The sequence below is a fragment of the Fundulus heteroclitus genome, chromosome 9 (assembly GCF_011125445.2).
Source record: "Fundulus heteroclitus isolate FHET01 chromosome 9, MU-UCD_Fhet_4.1, whole genome shotgun sequence".
Lineage (NCBI taxonomy): Eukaryota > Metazoa > Chordata > Actinopteri > Cyprinodontiformes > Fundulidae > Fundulus > Fundulus heteroclitus.
In genome coordinates, this window is record NC_046369.1 from 27,386,712 (window position 1) to 27,400,457 (window position 13,746).

At 39.3% G+C, this 13,746-nt stretch overlaps 1 protein-coding gene across 1 annotated transcript; it reads right to left on the bottom strand.

Moving 5' to 3' along the window:
* Nucleotides 1-1,698, bottom strand: LOC105932439 (granzyme E). Its single transcript, XM_012871615.3, has 5 exons — nucleotides 1,591-1,698; nucleotides 1,086-1,245; nucleotides 852-984; nucleotides 460-687; nucleotides 1-357 (listed from the first exon to the last, which is right to left on the bottom strand). The coding sequence occupies exons 1-5, from the start codon at nucleotides 1,646-1,648 to the stop codon at nucleotides 169-171; spliced, it is 768 nt and encodes a 255-aa protein (XP_012727069.2). The 5' UTR covers nucleotides 1,649-1,698; the 3' UTR covers nucleotides 1-168.
* Between the last annotated feature and the right edge of the window lie 12,048 nt (nucleotides 1,699-13,746).

The following is a 13,746-nucleotide window of genomic DNA, read 5'->3' on the forward strand; positions in this document are numbered from 1 at the left end:
CACCAAAAGATTGCATGTTTAATTTTGTTAATGTTTGCTCATGATACAGCACAGATTTATAAGCACAGAGCCATGGGATGAGTGCGTACAGCAATGTTCTAAGTATTTATGCAGTGGGAAACATCTCAGATATTGTGTCAGCTGTTGTTCAAATTAAAAAAGTAAGATTCACTGAAACCTATTGTGTGCATTTTTTCTCATCAGAGCCGTTTTTACAGTTGACATGATCCAGCCGTTGTAGTCAGGTATTTTGGCATACCTAAATAATGGGGGCCCATTTTCTACTGGCTTGAACATGGAGGACACCACTCCATAAGCTTTCCCATGTTCACAGACCAGTGGACCTCCAGAGTCTCCCTGAAAGAGCAAATGCACAGGTGAGTTGAAATAAAAAGTTCTGAAACAACGCAAAAAGTGTTTTTATCTTTTTAAAGTTATAGAAAATAAATGGAAACATACTAGACCCGGTCCAGGCTCTCCCTTTGAACAGTAAGATTTTTCAACTTTACAGTTTTCATTTTCAATCAGTGTTATATTGGTTTCCATGAGTTTGTGGGAGAGCAGTCCATTGGATTCTTTTGTTCCACCCCAGCCTGAGACAATACATGATTTTGGCAGAGCCTTATCATTCTTGCTTGCCAGATTGATGGATTTCACTTTACTTCCAAACCTTGCCTTGGAGGTCAGCTTTAGGGATTGGTGGGGAAAAAAATTAAATATAAATACAATTATGATTTGGTTTTCTTTTGTTGTGGTTATTCTAGTAAGTATGTAGCATGCAATTCAGATATTATTCACATGAAGACCTTTGCAAGTGACACCATGGGAAAAAAATCAGGATCTACTGGTACCTTGAGTAGCATGACATCATTCATTAATGTCACATTGTTGTAATGTATATTCGGAAATGCTTGTTCCACAGTTATGCGTTCCACTTCGTCATTCAAACTCATATCGTGAAGCCCAAGATAAATTAAGTAATCCCTGTAAAAATACAGAAAAAATACTGGTATATAAAAAATGTTTTATATACCAATTTAAGAAAGGTTCTTCACAAAATATGAAAGTAGGGTTTTTAAACTCACTTGGCTTGACAATGAGCAGCTGTCATCACAAAGTCCTCACTCAGAATGGACCCACCACAGTATTTTTTTGTACCATCTGACATGTGTCGCTCCACAAGCACCATGTATGGCCTGCTGTGTGGCACAGCCACATGGCCTCCAATGATTTCTGCTGTATAAACTGGGGGAAATCTGAACATAAATATTCAAAATCAAGCTCTTCTGTCACAGTAAGAGGTGCACTTCCTCGGTACAGCCCAATTAATTCTAGATATGCATTTCTCTGTATAGCTGCTCAAGTGCAGTCATTGTAAATAACTGATTTTAAAGTTTTTACATAGATTGTGTCAAGAGGAATTAACTCTTTACCAAAACTGTGTTGCAATTTTTTTTTAAAACTGAAAGTTTGATTTAAATAATTTTATAATCTGGTAAACACGTACTTGTTTAAGATTAACACTATGATACACTTTGTACTTACAACTGTATTTTATAAACTTAATGAATAACAGAAGAATGAACTTACCTGGATCACAAGAAATCAGCACAACAAACAGTACTGCCACTCTGCTGTGGGTGAACATGATTGGGTCACAGTCAAGCTCAGCTACAGCGCTAAGCAGCACAGGCAAATCTCACCGACAACCTTCAGACCTTCCTGCTTTAAAGAGAGAAAAGGGTGTTTACATTTCACATGTAAATTATGTGGTTTTCAATGCCTGATTAGGAGAGTTACACAATAGCTTTGAGTTCTACCTGATAAAGTACACCTTGCAGTCATTATGTTAATCTTTATTAGTATGCATTTTGCTTAAAGATGCATATTTAAAAATGAAATAAAATACAATTGACATTACTGTGAAAAATTTGTTAGCCACTAAATGTTTTTTGTTGTTGTTGTTGTTGTTTTTTTCAATCGCAGTACAGTATTCCCATAATTAAGGGAATAAAGTTATCCAAACCAATCTGGCCCTATGTAATAAATTGATTGCCACTTAAGTATAATAAACTGTGCCACCCTAGACCAATTGACATCTAGTATTTGCAATGAGTAGTAATGTTGCTTTTATGTCACACTTAAGGAATTTTATCCCACTCTTCTTTGCAGATTTATTTTTAATTAATCCACATAAAGGGTTTCTGAGCATTGACTGTGTGTTTATAGTGATGCATCTCATTTGGATGTACAGACTTTGACTAGGCCAGTACAAAATTTACATTTGTCTTGCTATTTCAAGGTGGACTTGTTGGTTTGCCTTACATAATTGCCCTGCTGTCTACTTATCTCAGATGTAACAACTCTTTTGTCAAATGAATCCTCCTAATACTTTTTAAAATATCTGAGAGGTCAATAAGAAGGCATTTTTGGGGGTAAATGTAGTAAAGAATGTTAGGATATTTTTAGGCCCGCATCGCTATTGGCCTTGATGTGGTTAGAAGGATTTTGCTGAATGCCAAAAAGCACATGAATGGCAACAGGGATTACAGCATGTTTTTGAGTTTAATCCCCCTGATGCTTTTTTATCGTCTCCCTCCATTTATTAGCTTCCTGGTCTTCCATTTTCATTGAATTTTCAGCTGGTTTTTCAGAAGGTTTTTGTGGAAAAATTAAAATGTTCAAGCATAGTTGTGGTAAGAAGTCAATCAGTGAGTTTATTAAAATATTTTGTACAAAAGTGAACAAAGCTTTCCAAAGAATCAGAATGTGTGCTCTGGCTCACACAGTCAGAAAAATGCCTTCATATCAAGACATGGAGATAATCAATGTATTTACAAAACCCACAGTGAGATCTAACTACTGGGAATGTCAAGTTGTTTGTTCTGTTACAAAAGCTGTCTGGCCAACAACCTAAGCACTGGGAAAAGAGAAAACCTGCTGTATCCTTTATAAGCATAATAAAAAAAAAACATTACATAACCCACACATCCTAGACAATCATAAGGATATATAAAAGGAAATTCAACCACCAAGACATTAGTATGTAGTAAAAAAAAATTATATTACAGTATCAAGGAGTTTTTTTCTTGCCTTTTGTTTCTTTCAGGACATTCAGAGTTGTAAACACCACAACAGAAACAAAATAATTAGAAACTCTTCTACATACAACTGATTACATTTATAGTGTTATTAGCATTTACAGACTGGCTAGAAAAAAATATTTTGTGCTGGGACAATAAAAAGTCAAATTTTATTAATTTAGAATCTTTTAGAAATTTTCTTTCTGCTTCTCTATCTCATGCGAGTCCCTAATTGCTTGGCAGTCAGTTGAAGAGAAAAGAAACAAACATCCGGTCAGGAAAAAGAAAACTTAATGTTTACTTCTGAAATGTGCTTACGGTAATGCTAAGTACAAAAATTATATGCATTTATTCGAAGATGAACCTCTTTACACTATTTTTGGGCTTTGCTATCTTACCTAATTAAGAAGGTAAAAATGGTCAAATAACTAATACATTGCCTTGTACATGCTTGGTATCATAAATACTTTGGCCTGGATTTTCAATTTCATAAATTTCAATTGCATGAAAACCCACTTTCTCTTGTAATTGACTCATATGGTGCAAGTCGGGGCATAAATCAGACCAATGCAATGAGCTGTAATATAGCAGGTCATAATTTATTTACCAAAGCTTCTGTGGTATTTCTCAGAGAATCAACAATATCTGTTGACATTTCATGATCAAAGCCCTGGGTTTCTAAGAAGAGCCTCTGTGTCATTATCATGTCATTAGGAAGTGCTTCTTTTTTTGACATTGAGGTTAAATGAAGCCCATAAGCTACTACAGGAAGTTTGAATTAAGTCGCAAAGAAAAGGAGATCAGGCAGAATGGATCATATTTGTTCACTGGTATAACAGAAAAAGTGTTGTTGGGAGCCAAACTTCAATGATGTTTTTATTAGAAAATTTTTGATGCAAATCATTGAGCACATTGATGGCTCATGGAAAACCATGCTTGAAAAACACTTGAGACCATCATACAAAATTTATGACTGGACTATTAAGCTAAACATATTATGGCTAAATATAATAGCTTTAAAAATGTATTGTTACCCCTTTGACATTTCAATATTTTGTCACATTGCAAGCAAAAACTACAATGTATTTTATTAGGATATTTTTTGATAGACAAAGAAAATGGTGCACAATTGTAAAATGGAAGGAAAACCAACTAAACCTGAATAGTGTGAGGTATTTATTTGTGTCCTGCCTCCCTTCACACTCTTATCTGTACATTAAGTACACATAATCCTCTGGAGTATGTTGTTGGGGGTTTGGATGCCCGGGTGTCCGGCCCTACCTGGGGCCTCTGGTGCGCTTGGCGGGCCTTGGGTAGTGGGGGTTCCTTGGATGGCTCCTTGTCCAGGCCCTTGTCCTGGTTCATGGTGGCTGTCGGTGCTGGTTCTATCTGAGGAAAAGGTGTCTGCATAGCTGGGGCGGGCTACTTGACTAGAAAGGGAATAGTCCGGGTGTGAGTTTGTGTGTGTGTGAGGTGGGGAGGTGAGTTGGGGGCACTAGTCTGTAGCCTCTGGCCATACAGATTTTTGTGGCACAGCTAATTGATTTTGGAGAACGGGGGTGCCTATTGGAGCCAGCGGGGGAATTGGCTTCCTGGGAGGGCATGCTGCTCCCCAGTCATTTTCTCCCCATCCTTCATCAATTCATTTGCGTGTCATATCTACGGGGTTGTGTGTAGGGTGTGACTGGCAGGTGTGTTCCTGCTCTTTTGGGCCAGTTAAGCGGAATATATAGAGGAGCTGAGTCCCTGAGGCACATGTCAGATAATTCTTACTCACAGAGTGGGAATCAGGCTATTCTTTCTGGCATTCCAGCTCTCACATTCCTTCATGTACATCTTGTGTTCTACTTTCAGGGAGAGGCAGTTCTTTAGTCTACAGTTCTTCTGTGCCTGTTTGTCCCCAGAGCACCACCCCCACCCCCCATACAACAGTAAGGACAGTCACATTCACTTCAACCAGATCTAATTATGATAACAAGATTTTATTTTGCAGCGGACGGATCAGAGGGTTTGGTGTGATTTGGCCTTGAGCTTCAATCTTTTTTCAATCCACATCAAAATATACCAAACTGCACTTCTTCCAAAAACCACCAACCTCTCATGAGTGCTCTCCTGGAACTTACTCCTTAGTCTGGAAGAAACATTAACATTCCTTGTTGTTTCAATAAATCCTTTAAAAGTTCTTAAATTGTTGCCTGCACAAGGATCTCATTATTAAACACCTTGATATTTCCATCAGGACAACGAGCCTAAACACAGAGATCAAGCTACGATGGAATAGTTTAGATAAACAAGATCATGGGTTAAGATGGCCCAATTAATGACCAGACCTAACTCTGTCACATCTTGTGTGCTTTGTTCATTTTAGTATTATTTCTGTTTATCTATTTCCCTTGATGGTTTCTTTCTATTTCATCTCAGCTCATTCTGGTCAAGCTGTATTCCTCCCGCGGCTGCTCTGCCCCACCTGTGCCTAAATTTAACCTGATGATCTCTTCTGGTTTGTTTGTCATAATTCCTCCCATGCCTCAGTATATACTCACCTTTTCCTTATTTGTTCTCTGCTGGTTATCTCCGTTGTTCGGCTCTGGATTTGGTTTAACCACCATGACCTTGCCTGATTATTCATAATCACTGCCTGATTATTCCCCCAGTTGTTCCTTGGCCTGTTCCACTCCTGACTATCTTGTAAGTTTCTTTTTTTTTTATTAAAACTTAATTTCTGCACTTGGGTCCTCCTTCAACCAGCCATGAGAAACTCTATATAAGAATGTATAAAAACTTTATAAGTGCATGCAAGAGACTCTCCTTCCCATTCAATTGAACTTAAACTATTTTGCAAAGAAGGATGAAGAAAGATTTTATTCTCTACAGCAAAGCTGCCAGAGACGTGCCAGACAAAAAACCTGCAGCTGTTGATCAAGGTGGTTCTAAAGAGTATTGACTTGGCGGCCTAAATACAAATGCACATTCAACATTAAAATCTATGTTTGAATACATTTGAAAATTATGCATTTTTTCCCTTTGAAAAAGCTGCTTTGTAGTGGTGTATCAAATAAAATCCCATTAAATTACATTAACTTTTGACACATTACCATAAAAAATAAAGATTTAAGGGATATGCATACGGACTGCAATACATGTGTGAACATGACATTAACTGCAAAAGTAACTGAATTTAACTTCATTGTCATCATTTTGGCAATATGATCAAAGATGATTGCGTGCTTCTCTCTAAACACAGATATTTGCAGAAATGTCTTTTACATCACTTCCTAAGTCTAGACACAAGTATTTTCCCCTTATATCTTTCTTAGAAACATTAATGTAATTGTTTTCAGTGATGCACAAAAAAGTGCATCACTGTAAAAAGACTCCGAAGGAGTCGTGTTAGCAGGTTTTTAGGATATGAGCACCTGGAGTCCAGGGCCATAATGGGAATCACAGAAAGACATGCAGAAAAGAGCTTGTTCATTAGAACAAGGGTCTTTACTGTCAACCCATCCTTTTTATGAGGATCACTGGACTGACTGGTTGGTTTTGCTATTGGCCACAGCAAAAAGGAAAAGGGAATGTGATTGTAGGCATTAAAAACTGCAAATTACATATTTATTAATAAGAAAGAAAAAATGAAGATGATAAAATCAATGGAAAAAGAAACGGAAATTTCCATAACAGTTGCAACAGACTGAACGTTGGCTTTCACTGAAATCGCAACGGATGTTGACTGTCGGAGACCTGAACTGCAATAATTCTGATATCATCTGAGCTTTATCTGTTCTCAAAAATGAACCCTGTTGCAAAACTTTGCATATCTCAGCAGTTGTCCCCGCTGAACTTATTCCCGGAAGGCAAAGATTTTTATATTTCATTAAAACTACTTCCATAAAGAGAGTTTATATTTCTAGTTGGATTATTGCAGAATCATTCAGTTACAATCTAGAACCTAACTTTCTCTATTCTGGTTGCTGGTAGCTTGCACTTAAGTGAGCCACCAGCAACCAGGCTTTGTCAACCAGAATTGACAAAGACACCTACATAGATGCCAAAACTTTTTCAGAAATTCAATTCAATTCAATTCAATTTTATTTATATAGCGCCAATTCATGAAACATGTCATCTCAAGGCTCTTTACAAAGTCAAATTCAATCATATTATACAAAGAACTGATCGAAAGTCTGGTTTCCTACGATTTAAGCCTGTTTTGCTTTTGCAATGACCTGGATAATGAAAAACTTTACACAGGCACATATTTCTCAAGACATCCACAAAATACATCAAATCCTATTTCCCGCTGTTTGGGGACCAGGAAAACCTAAATGAAAAAATAAATTATGCTTAAATGCATAAAATGTTTCCTCCTGTGTCTTTAGTTATTAGTATTTTATTCAAATAGTTAAATTTGGAGATTCTTAAATAGAGAGGAACTGACCAAGGAAGTGTACAATGTCACTTGACTATTTTCATATTACAATAATAATACAATACTACACAAACTAAACATCAGTTTTATAGATTTTCACTTCAAAATATAATCAACAAAATCAAGAGAACACTAAATAATTGAACAGCTTTGACTGCAACAATGCTAACAGCTGTGTAGTCAATAAACTGTAATTATAATAACTCTACACAGAACTACAATGTTTCTACAGTGTACAATGTTTCACAGACTGGGCTGATCTGTTGTCCTCATTTCAGTCTTGATCTTGACACAGATCTGATTTCAGTTGCAAAGGAAACAGCGACAGCAGCTTGAGCACGTATGCATGTGGTTAATCCAATCATAATGTAGCAGCTATCCTCCCTGTATACGATGAAAAGATACAACACAAACGTTTTTCAAACTGTGAAAAAGTCAAGAGGTTCTTGATGCAGATTGTTCCATCTTTGCAATTATATTATGTAAGGCAACTAATGTGAGAAAATCTAATACATGGTCATTTAAATGCTCCCCTATAATACTTTAATGCCCACCTTGTGCTGTAGTTTTGCAAACAAAACAGGTTGTTAAGGTTTGTTATGGGTCTCAGCTGTATGTTTCGGATGTGATATTTCCTAATAAATTCTTATAGTGTTCTAAGTGTTGTTTTTAAAGATGGAAAAGCACTGATAAAAAGGACTGTATCAGTGAGGCACAATGTGTGGGCTATGTGTACCTTTTGGTGGGATTGTTGCCCTAACCTAATGCTGAGGCTATAACATCATTGTGCCTAACTGGCAGAACTCCCAGTAGTTAGTAAAGGCTCAGGGGTGTGCTGCTGCTAAGTGCATTTTGGCTCGCCACTGCTCAGACAAGAGGATCTCATTAGGGGCCTGAAAGAGAAATACTATATATTCCTCTTTTGCAACAAGGCTTGATGAGCATTGTGCTTCTGGTGGAATAAGACTTAGATGTGGGGAAAACCCCAGGTGATTTAGAATTGTGCATAGGCTGGTAGACCAAATGCAGTTATGGGTACTTTCCAGGGTGTTGTTCAAATTTGTCAGGCTGTCAAATAGACTTGATGACATCTGCAGCACATAAGGTTTGCATCCTAATATTCAAATCAGCGTTCAATGTAAAAAAAAAAAAAAAAAAAAAGGCTTTGGAGCATGGGTGTGATCAGTAAAATAAAAGCAATGGGTTTTCACAACACGATTCTTTCTTACAATACTGCAAGTTTGCAGCGTTCTGAACAGAAACAAAACTGACGATGTAATGGTTCACGATTTCTCGTGCCGTGTATGTGTTTCGGTGCCACCACATATCTTCTACCTTCTCCATGCTCTCATCCGTCTCATCTATTCAAATAGATTCACACATAACACAGACACAAAACAAACTAATGTTCAAATAGTTGAATGCAATGGCAACACTTTCTGAAAAGCTAAAAGCGTGCAAAGGGCCCTTAGGCAGGGCAAGTTAGGCAAGTTTATCTGTATAGCACATTTCAGTAAGAAGACTATTCAAAGTGTTGTACATGAATAGAACATAAGAAAAAAACAAAAACAAAGTAAAGCACGTTGCAGGGGAACAGTAGCTGCAGGTCAAGATATAAAATAATTTGGGCTATAAATTTTGACATTAACAATCAAAGGCAACTCTGAACACATTTTAAACCTTGCTTTAAAGGAGCACAGGGTTTTAATACTTTTACAGTGTTCTGGGAGTTTGTTCCAGATAAGTGGAGCATGAAACTAAATGCTGATTCTTTGTTTCTGGGTCTGGTTCAGGTGATGCAGAGTAGACGTGAGCCAGAAGACCTAAGTGGTCTCGAGGGTCGATACTCTGATAACAAGTCTATAATGTATTTTAGTGCGAAGCCATTCAATGATTTGTAGACTAACAAAGGTATTTTAAAGTGTATTCTCTGAGATACAGGGAGCTAGTATTGAACTGGGGGGATGCATTCTACTTCTGTTGCTGCCAGCTACAAAATGCGAATAACTGAATTGAACTGTGTTCAATTGAGTCTAAGGAGACCAATGCAATCTGACTGGCCTCGTAAGATAACTTTGTGGCTGTTCCATCCCCTCAACTGTTTGATTTTGCCAGGGAACAGGTTGGTATACAGGTTGATATTGCCCAGGACCTTTGGAGATTGTGCAACTTTCTAAATTGTGCTGGGGCAATTGATGGAAAACATACCAAAAGCAAAGCTCCACCAAGAGCTGGATGCGAGAACTTTAATCACAAAGGACAGCTCTCTATTGTATTGATGGCTGTGTGTGATGCACGGTACAGATTCACGATGGTTGATTTTGGATACAGTGGAAAAGAGAGAGGGGGGGATTGTTTGATCAGAGCTCCTCTGGGTATGCACTCAAGAATGGGAATTTTCGGTTGCTTCTGGCACTACAACTCCATGCATGTCACCATCATACGTCCCTATTCAGGTATGACAGTAATTACGTGTCTGACTACAAAGGAATGATTAAATGTAGTTGTCTCCTATAATGAAAAGTTACAATCATATGATAACATAAAATTGTCGTATTATTAAAAATACTACTCTGACACATACAGGTTGATGCTGCTAATATTGGTATCAGAGCAGTTCAAAGTTTTACCCGTGAGAGTTTATGCATGATACCACGAGGCTGTAACTTCCTTTTTGGAATTTTTGTTTTACATTTATTTGGATGCCCGTTGACAAATCCATTGTTAATACTTTTGCTCTAGGTATTTACTGTTCTACAATATTTATCATATGGTATTTATGATCAGAAAACTCACAATCCCTCACAATATGTGGGAGCTGCTAGGTAGGCTATTTCTATTGTTCCTCTGGTATCATATTGAGTATGTTACTCAGTAGTAAATAACAGAACCTTGGCTTGATAATAAACCAAGCCATGTGTTATCTGTTTCTTGAACTTCTGACCAGAAAACACCTGTAATAATTTTTAGTTTTTATTTTGTTGGCCTTTCTTGCACAGATCTCATAGCAAAGGAACTGATCTACAATTATCGCCACATTCAACTTTCACCTATTACCAATGTTTCTGAAGAAACTGATAGCATGACTGATCTTGCTTTGCTTGATTAATATATACAATATGATTATGTTTTTACAAAAAAAACATTCCCATCTTTCTTTTTTATCTGTATACCTTTCTGTAAATGATGCCTTTTGGCTCTGAGAAGAAGAAGGTATTTAAATCTGCCGTAAGAAAATCACCAAGGATGACCATACTTAAATGATGTGGCAACAAAGATTGGTATCAGTTCACTCATTTTCAGCTTTTTGTTTTTATCAAAGTATATCTGTAGAAATAATGCGCTTTGGTCCTGAAAATTGGAATTTGTTACATTCAGCTTCAGGAACTTCATATACAGATGAACATATACTTCAATGACATGGCAACAAAGAATTGTACCAGCTAACAAGTCACTGTAGAAGAAAATGTATCAATAGTTCTGCCTCGCTGATCTCAAGCAGATTAGCTTTCTGCTCCTTCTCGTACATTAGGTGCTGTAGCTTTCATTTAAATTCAGACAGAAATGCTGGTGGCAGATTTCACATGAGATCCCCAACATGCAGAAGATATCTTCCACAGTGGTCCATCATTTTGAGCATGGCATCCACTCTCTGTCAGCCAGTTTCCATTGCCGCTACTCACTCAGCCCTCCTGTTGTCCAGGAGACCAAGTGCTGACTCAAAATTAAGGCCTGCTGAGCTGCTGCGCCTCTTCTTGGATCTTGGAGCTGGAACAGAAGAAGGGGACGGAGGAATGTCTGATGTGTGTGCTGCCAGCAGTTCTGATGCAGCTGCCGTTGACGTTGGTAGTGCCAGTGTGGATAGCTCTGCAACCTCAGGCTGGGACTTAAGCACTGAGCTCCCAAGGTCTGCCATGCTGATGGTCGATAGAAAACAGACACACATGGGATCAGTTCAGATCAGCACCTTCAATCCCAGAGAGCAGCAGTACCGCAGATCATCACTAGGAGGCGAGGAGCAACCAAGGAACCGGGATAGTGTGGTGTGTAAACGGTCGTCTCGGCTTGGTTAACTGATCCGAGCTCAGACTGGTCTCAGCTCGGCTCGGTTAAAAAAGTGTAGTGTAAACGGGCCTCAAGTGTGCCAGGACCGTTTTCTTCCCACCAGGATTACCACTCTTCTTTGTGTTGACCCAACATGTGACCTTTGCAAATCTATCACAAAGATATCTGTCTCTTCCAACAGACCACCTCCCCTGTGTCTAACACTTGTTCTACCTCTTTCCAAGTGTTGTTTGCCATTTGCATGGCTTTGTATGACTTTGAAGACGTGTTATATAAATTTGCATACTTTCTCACCGTATCAGCAAGCCTATCCTCAAAACTATCCATCACATACAAATACCTGCTGAAGACTGGGGAATGTGCTTGTCCACACTCAAAACAATAGGGGATCATTTCTGCTCACCCGACTAGCAATGTCCATCCAAATTCTGACCTATGGGACAACTGTTCTTGGACACCCTGGCAGAAAAAGGTTCTGCCCAGGTGATGTCAAGAGCACGCAGAGAGGCCCCTCAAGAGAGGGCCCGAAAAATAAACTGACATAATTTCCTGCGGGAGCAAGAAAAATTTTCTCGGATCTCTTGGAGTATGTCGCAGCCTTAACATTTGGTCAAGTTCCTTTTGATCATCAAGCCATCCCAGGGAGATGGTTCCCATTTACCAATTGCTAAATGTGTCAGTCAAAAAATCAGAAGGGGTGCCAGGATCTGGACCAGGGAGTATAGGATGTGTGTGGTGAGTGTGAGTGGGTGTACACTGTCCCTTTTTTTAGTGTATGTATAAGAGTGTCTGCATGCGGGGGCAACAAGATAGGAACGTGTGTATCTGGTTTTCTGTGTGTCATTTTGTCAAATTGGGTTTTGGACTACCCCTTCTCCTGGGGCACCTCAGGTCTCCACTAAGTATGGAGCCCAACCCCCGCCAATCCCGCCAATCCCCCCAACCCCGTCCAGCTCAACCTCTGTTAGTTGGCGCCTTGACCCCCTGGTGCTTTGGTGATCCTCAGTGTCCAGGGCTGGTGCTCTGGTGTGTACTGACTCACTCCTGGTGGCTGCTTCACAAGCCTGGGCCCTATTTCACTGTCTAGGCCCCACTGGTGGGCAGGGTGCCCCTGGGCCTCGGGTCTCTGGGCCCATGGCTAGATCCGCTCCGGCGTAGCTGGCTTCCAGCGGAGCACACAGGCTTGTTGCCACAGCTCCCGGGGGCTTTGGTGCTGTGGCTTTTGGGGTGTGGGGTGTGTGTGTGTGTGTGTGGGGGGGGGGGGGGGGTAGGTTTCTGGGGCTCTCCTCTGCTCTTCCCTGTGATGGGGAAGGCAGCTCTTCAGCTCAACCTTTGGGGGATCTGGGGGTCTGATTTCCCCGGTCTCATCTTCTGCGTGTGTGTGTGTGTGTGTGTGTGTGCGGGGGGGGGGGGGGGGTCATTGGCTCCCACAACCGCTACTGAGCATTTTTCTTATGGATAAACCTTACATACACCAGTGCACTCTCGCAAACATGTACAGGTGCTTGTATTCAGGTTCTTACAGATTAACTTCTATACAGAAAAACCCTATCATTAGCTTTAGCTGTTGCTTTATACATCTTACTATGTATTTTTCAGTGATGTTAGTAAGCTGTTGGTAATTTGTACTTGTAGTCCTTAATCGTTTGGTTTTGATGTTCTATTTATATATCTCTCTGCAAGTGTAGAAGCTGATTCTGAGGATGTTATCTTGTACTCTTCCTTTAACTCTACTCTATTTTTGTCACCTTTTCTCCCTTTTAACATTTTGTCTAATTTTTTTCTCTTCCTTTCTTTCTCGTCTGCCTTCCTGTTTTTGTGTCCATTCAATGTGAAATAGTCCCAGAATAATATCTAATACAGCTTTTTGCACATACATGTATCAAGCGAAGCACCATGGCGAAAGCAGTAATGCTCCACATGTGAAAGTAATTCTGTTGGGCTCTCTTTGGCATTAAGACAGCTATTCTTAATGCTACACTGCCAGACAGGACATGTAAGAAAAGAAACAACAAAACAATGAGTAAGAGTGCTACAGTCTACAGTTCCAGTATGGACTGTTCTACCAACAGATTGAGGAAATGGCTAATACTGAGAAACCCCACCAATGAATAGAGATGGCTGAACTATAGGAAAGCACAGAGACGCTAATAATGGCAGCAGAAGATCAGGCAC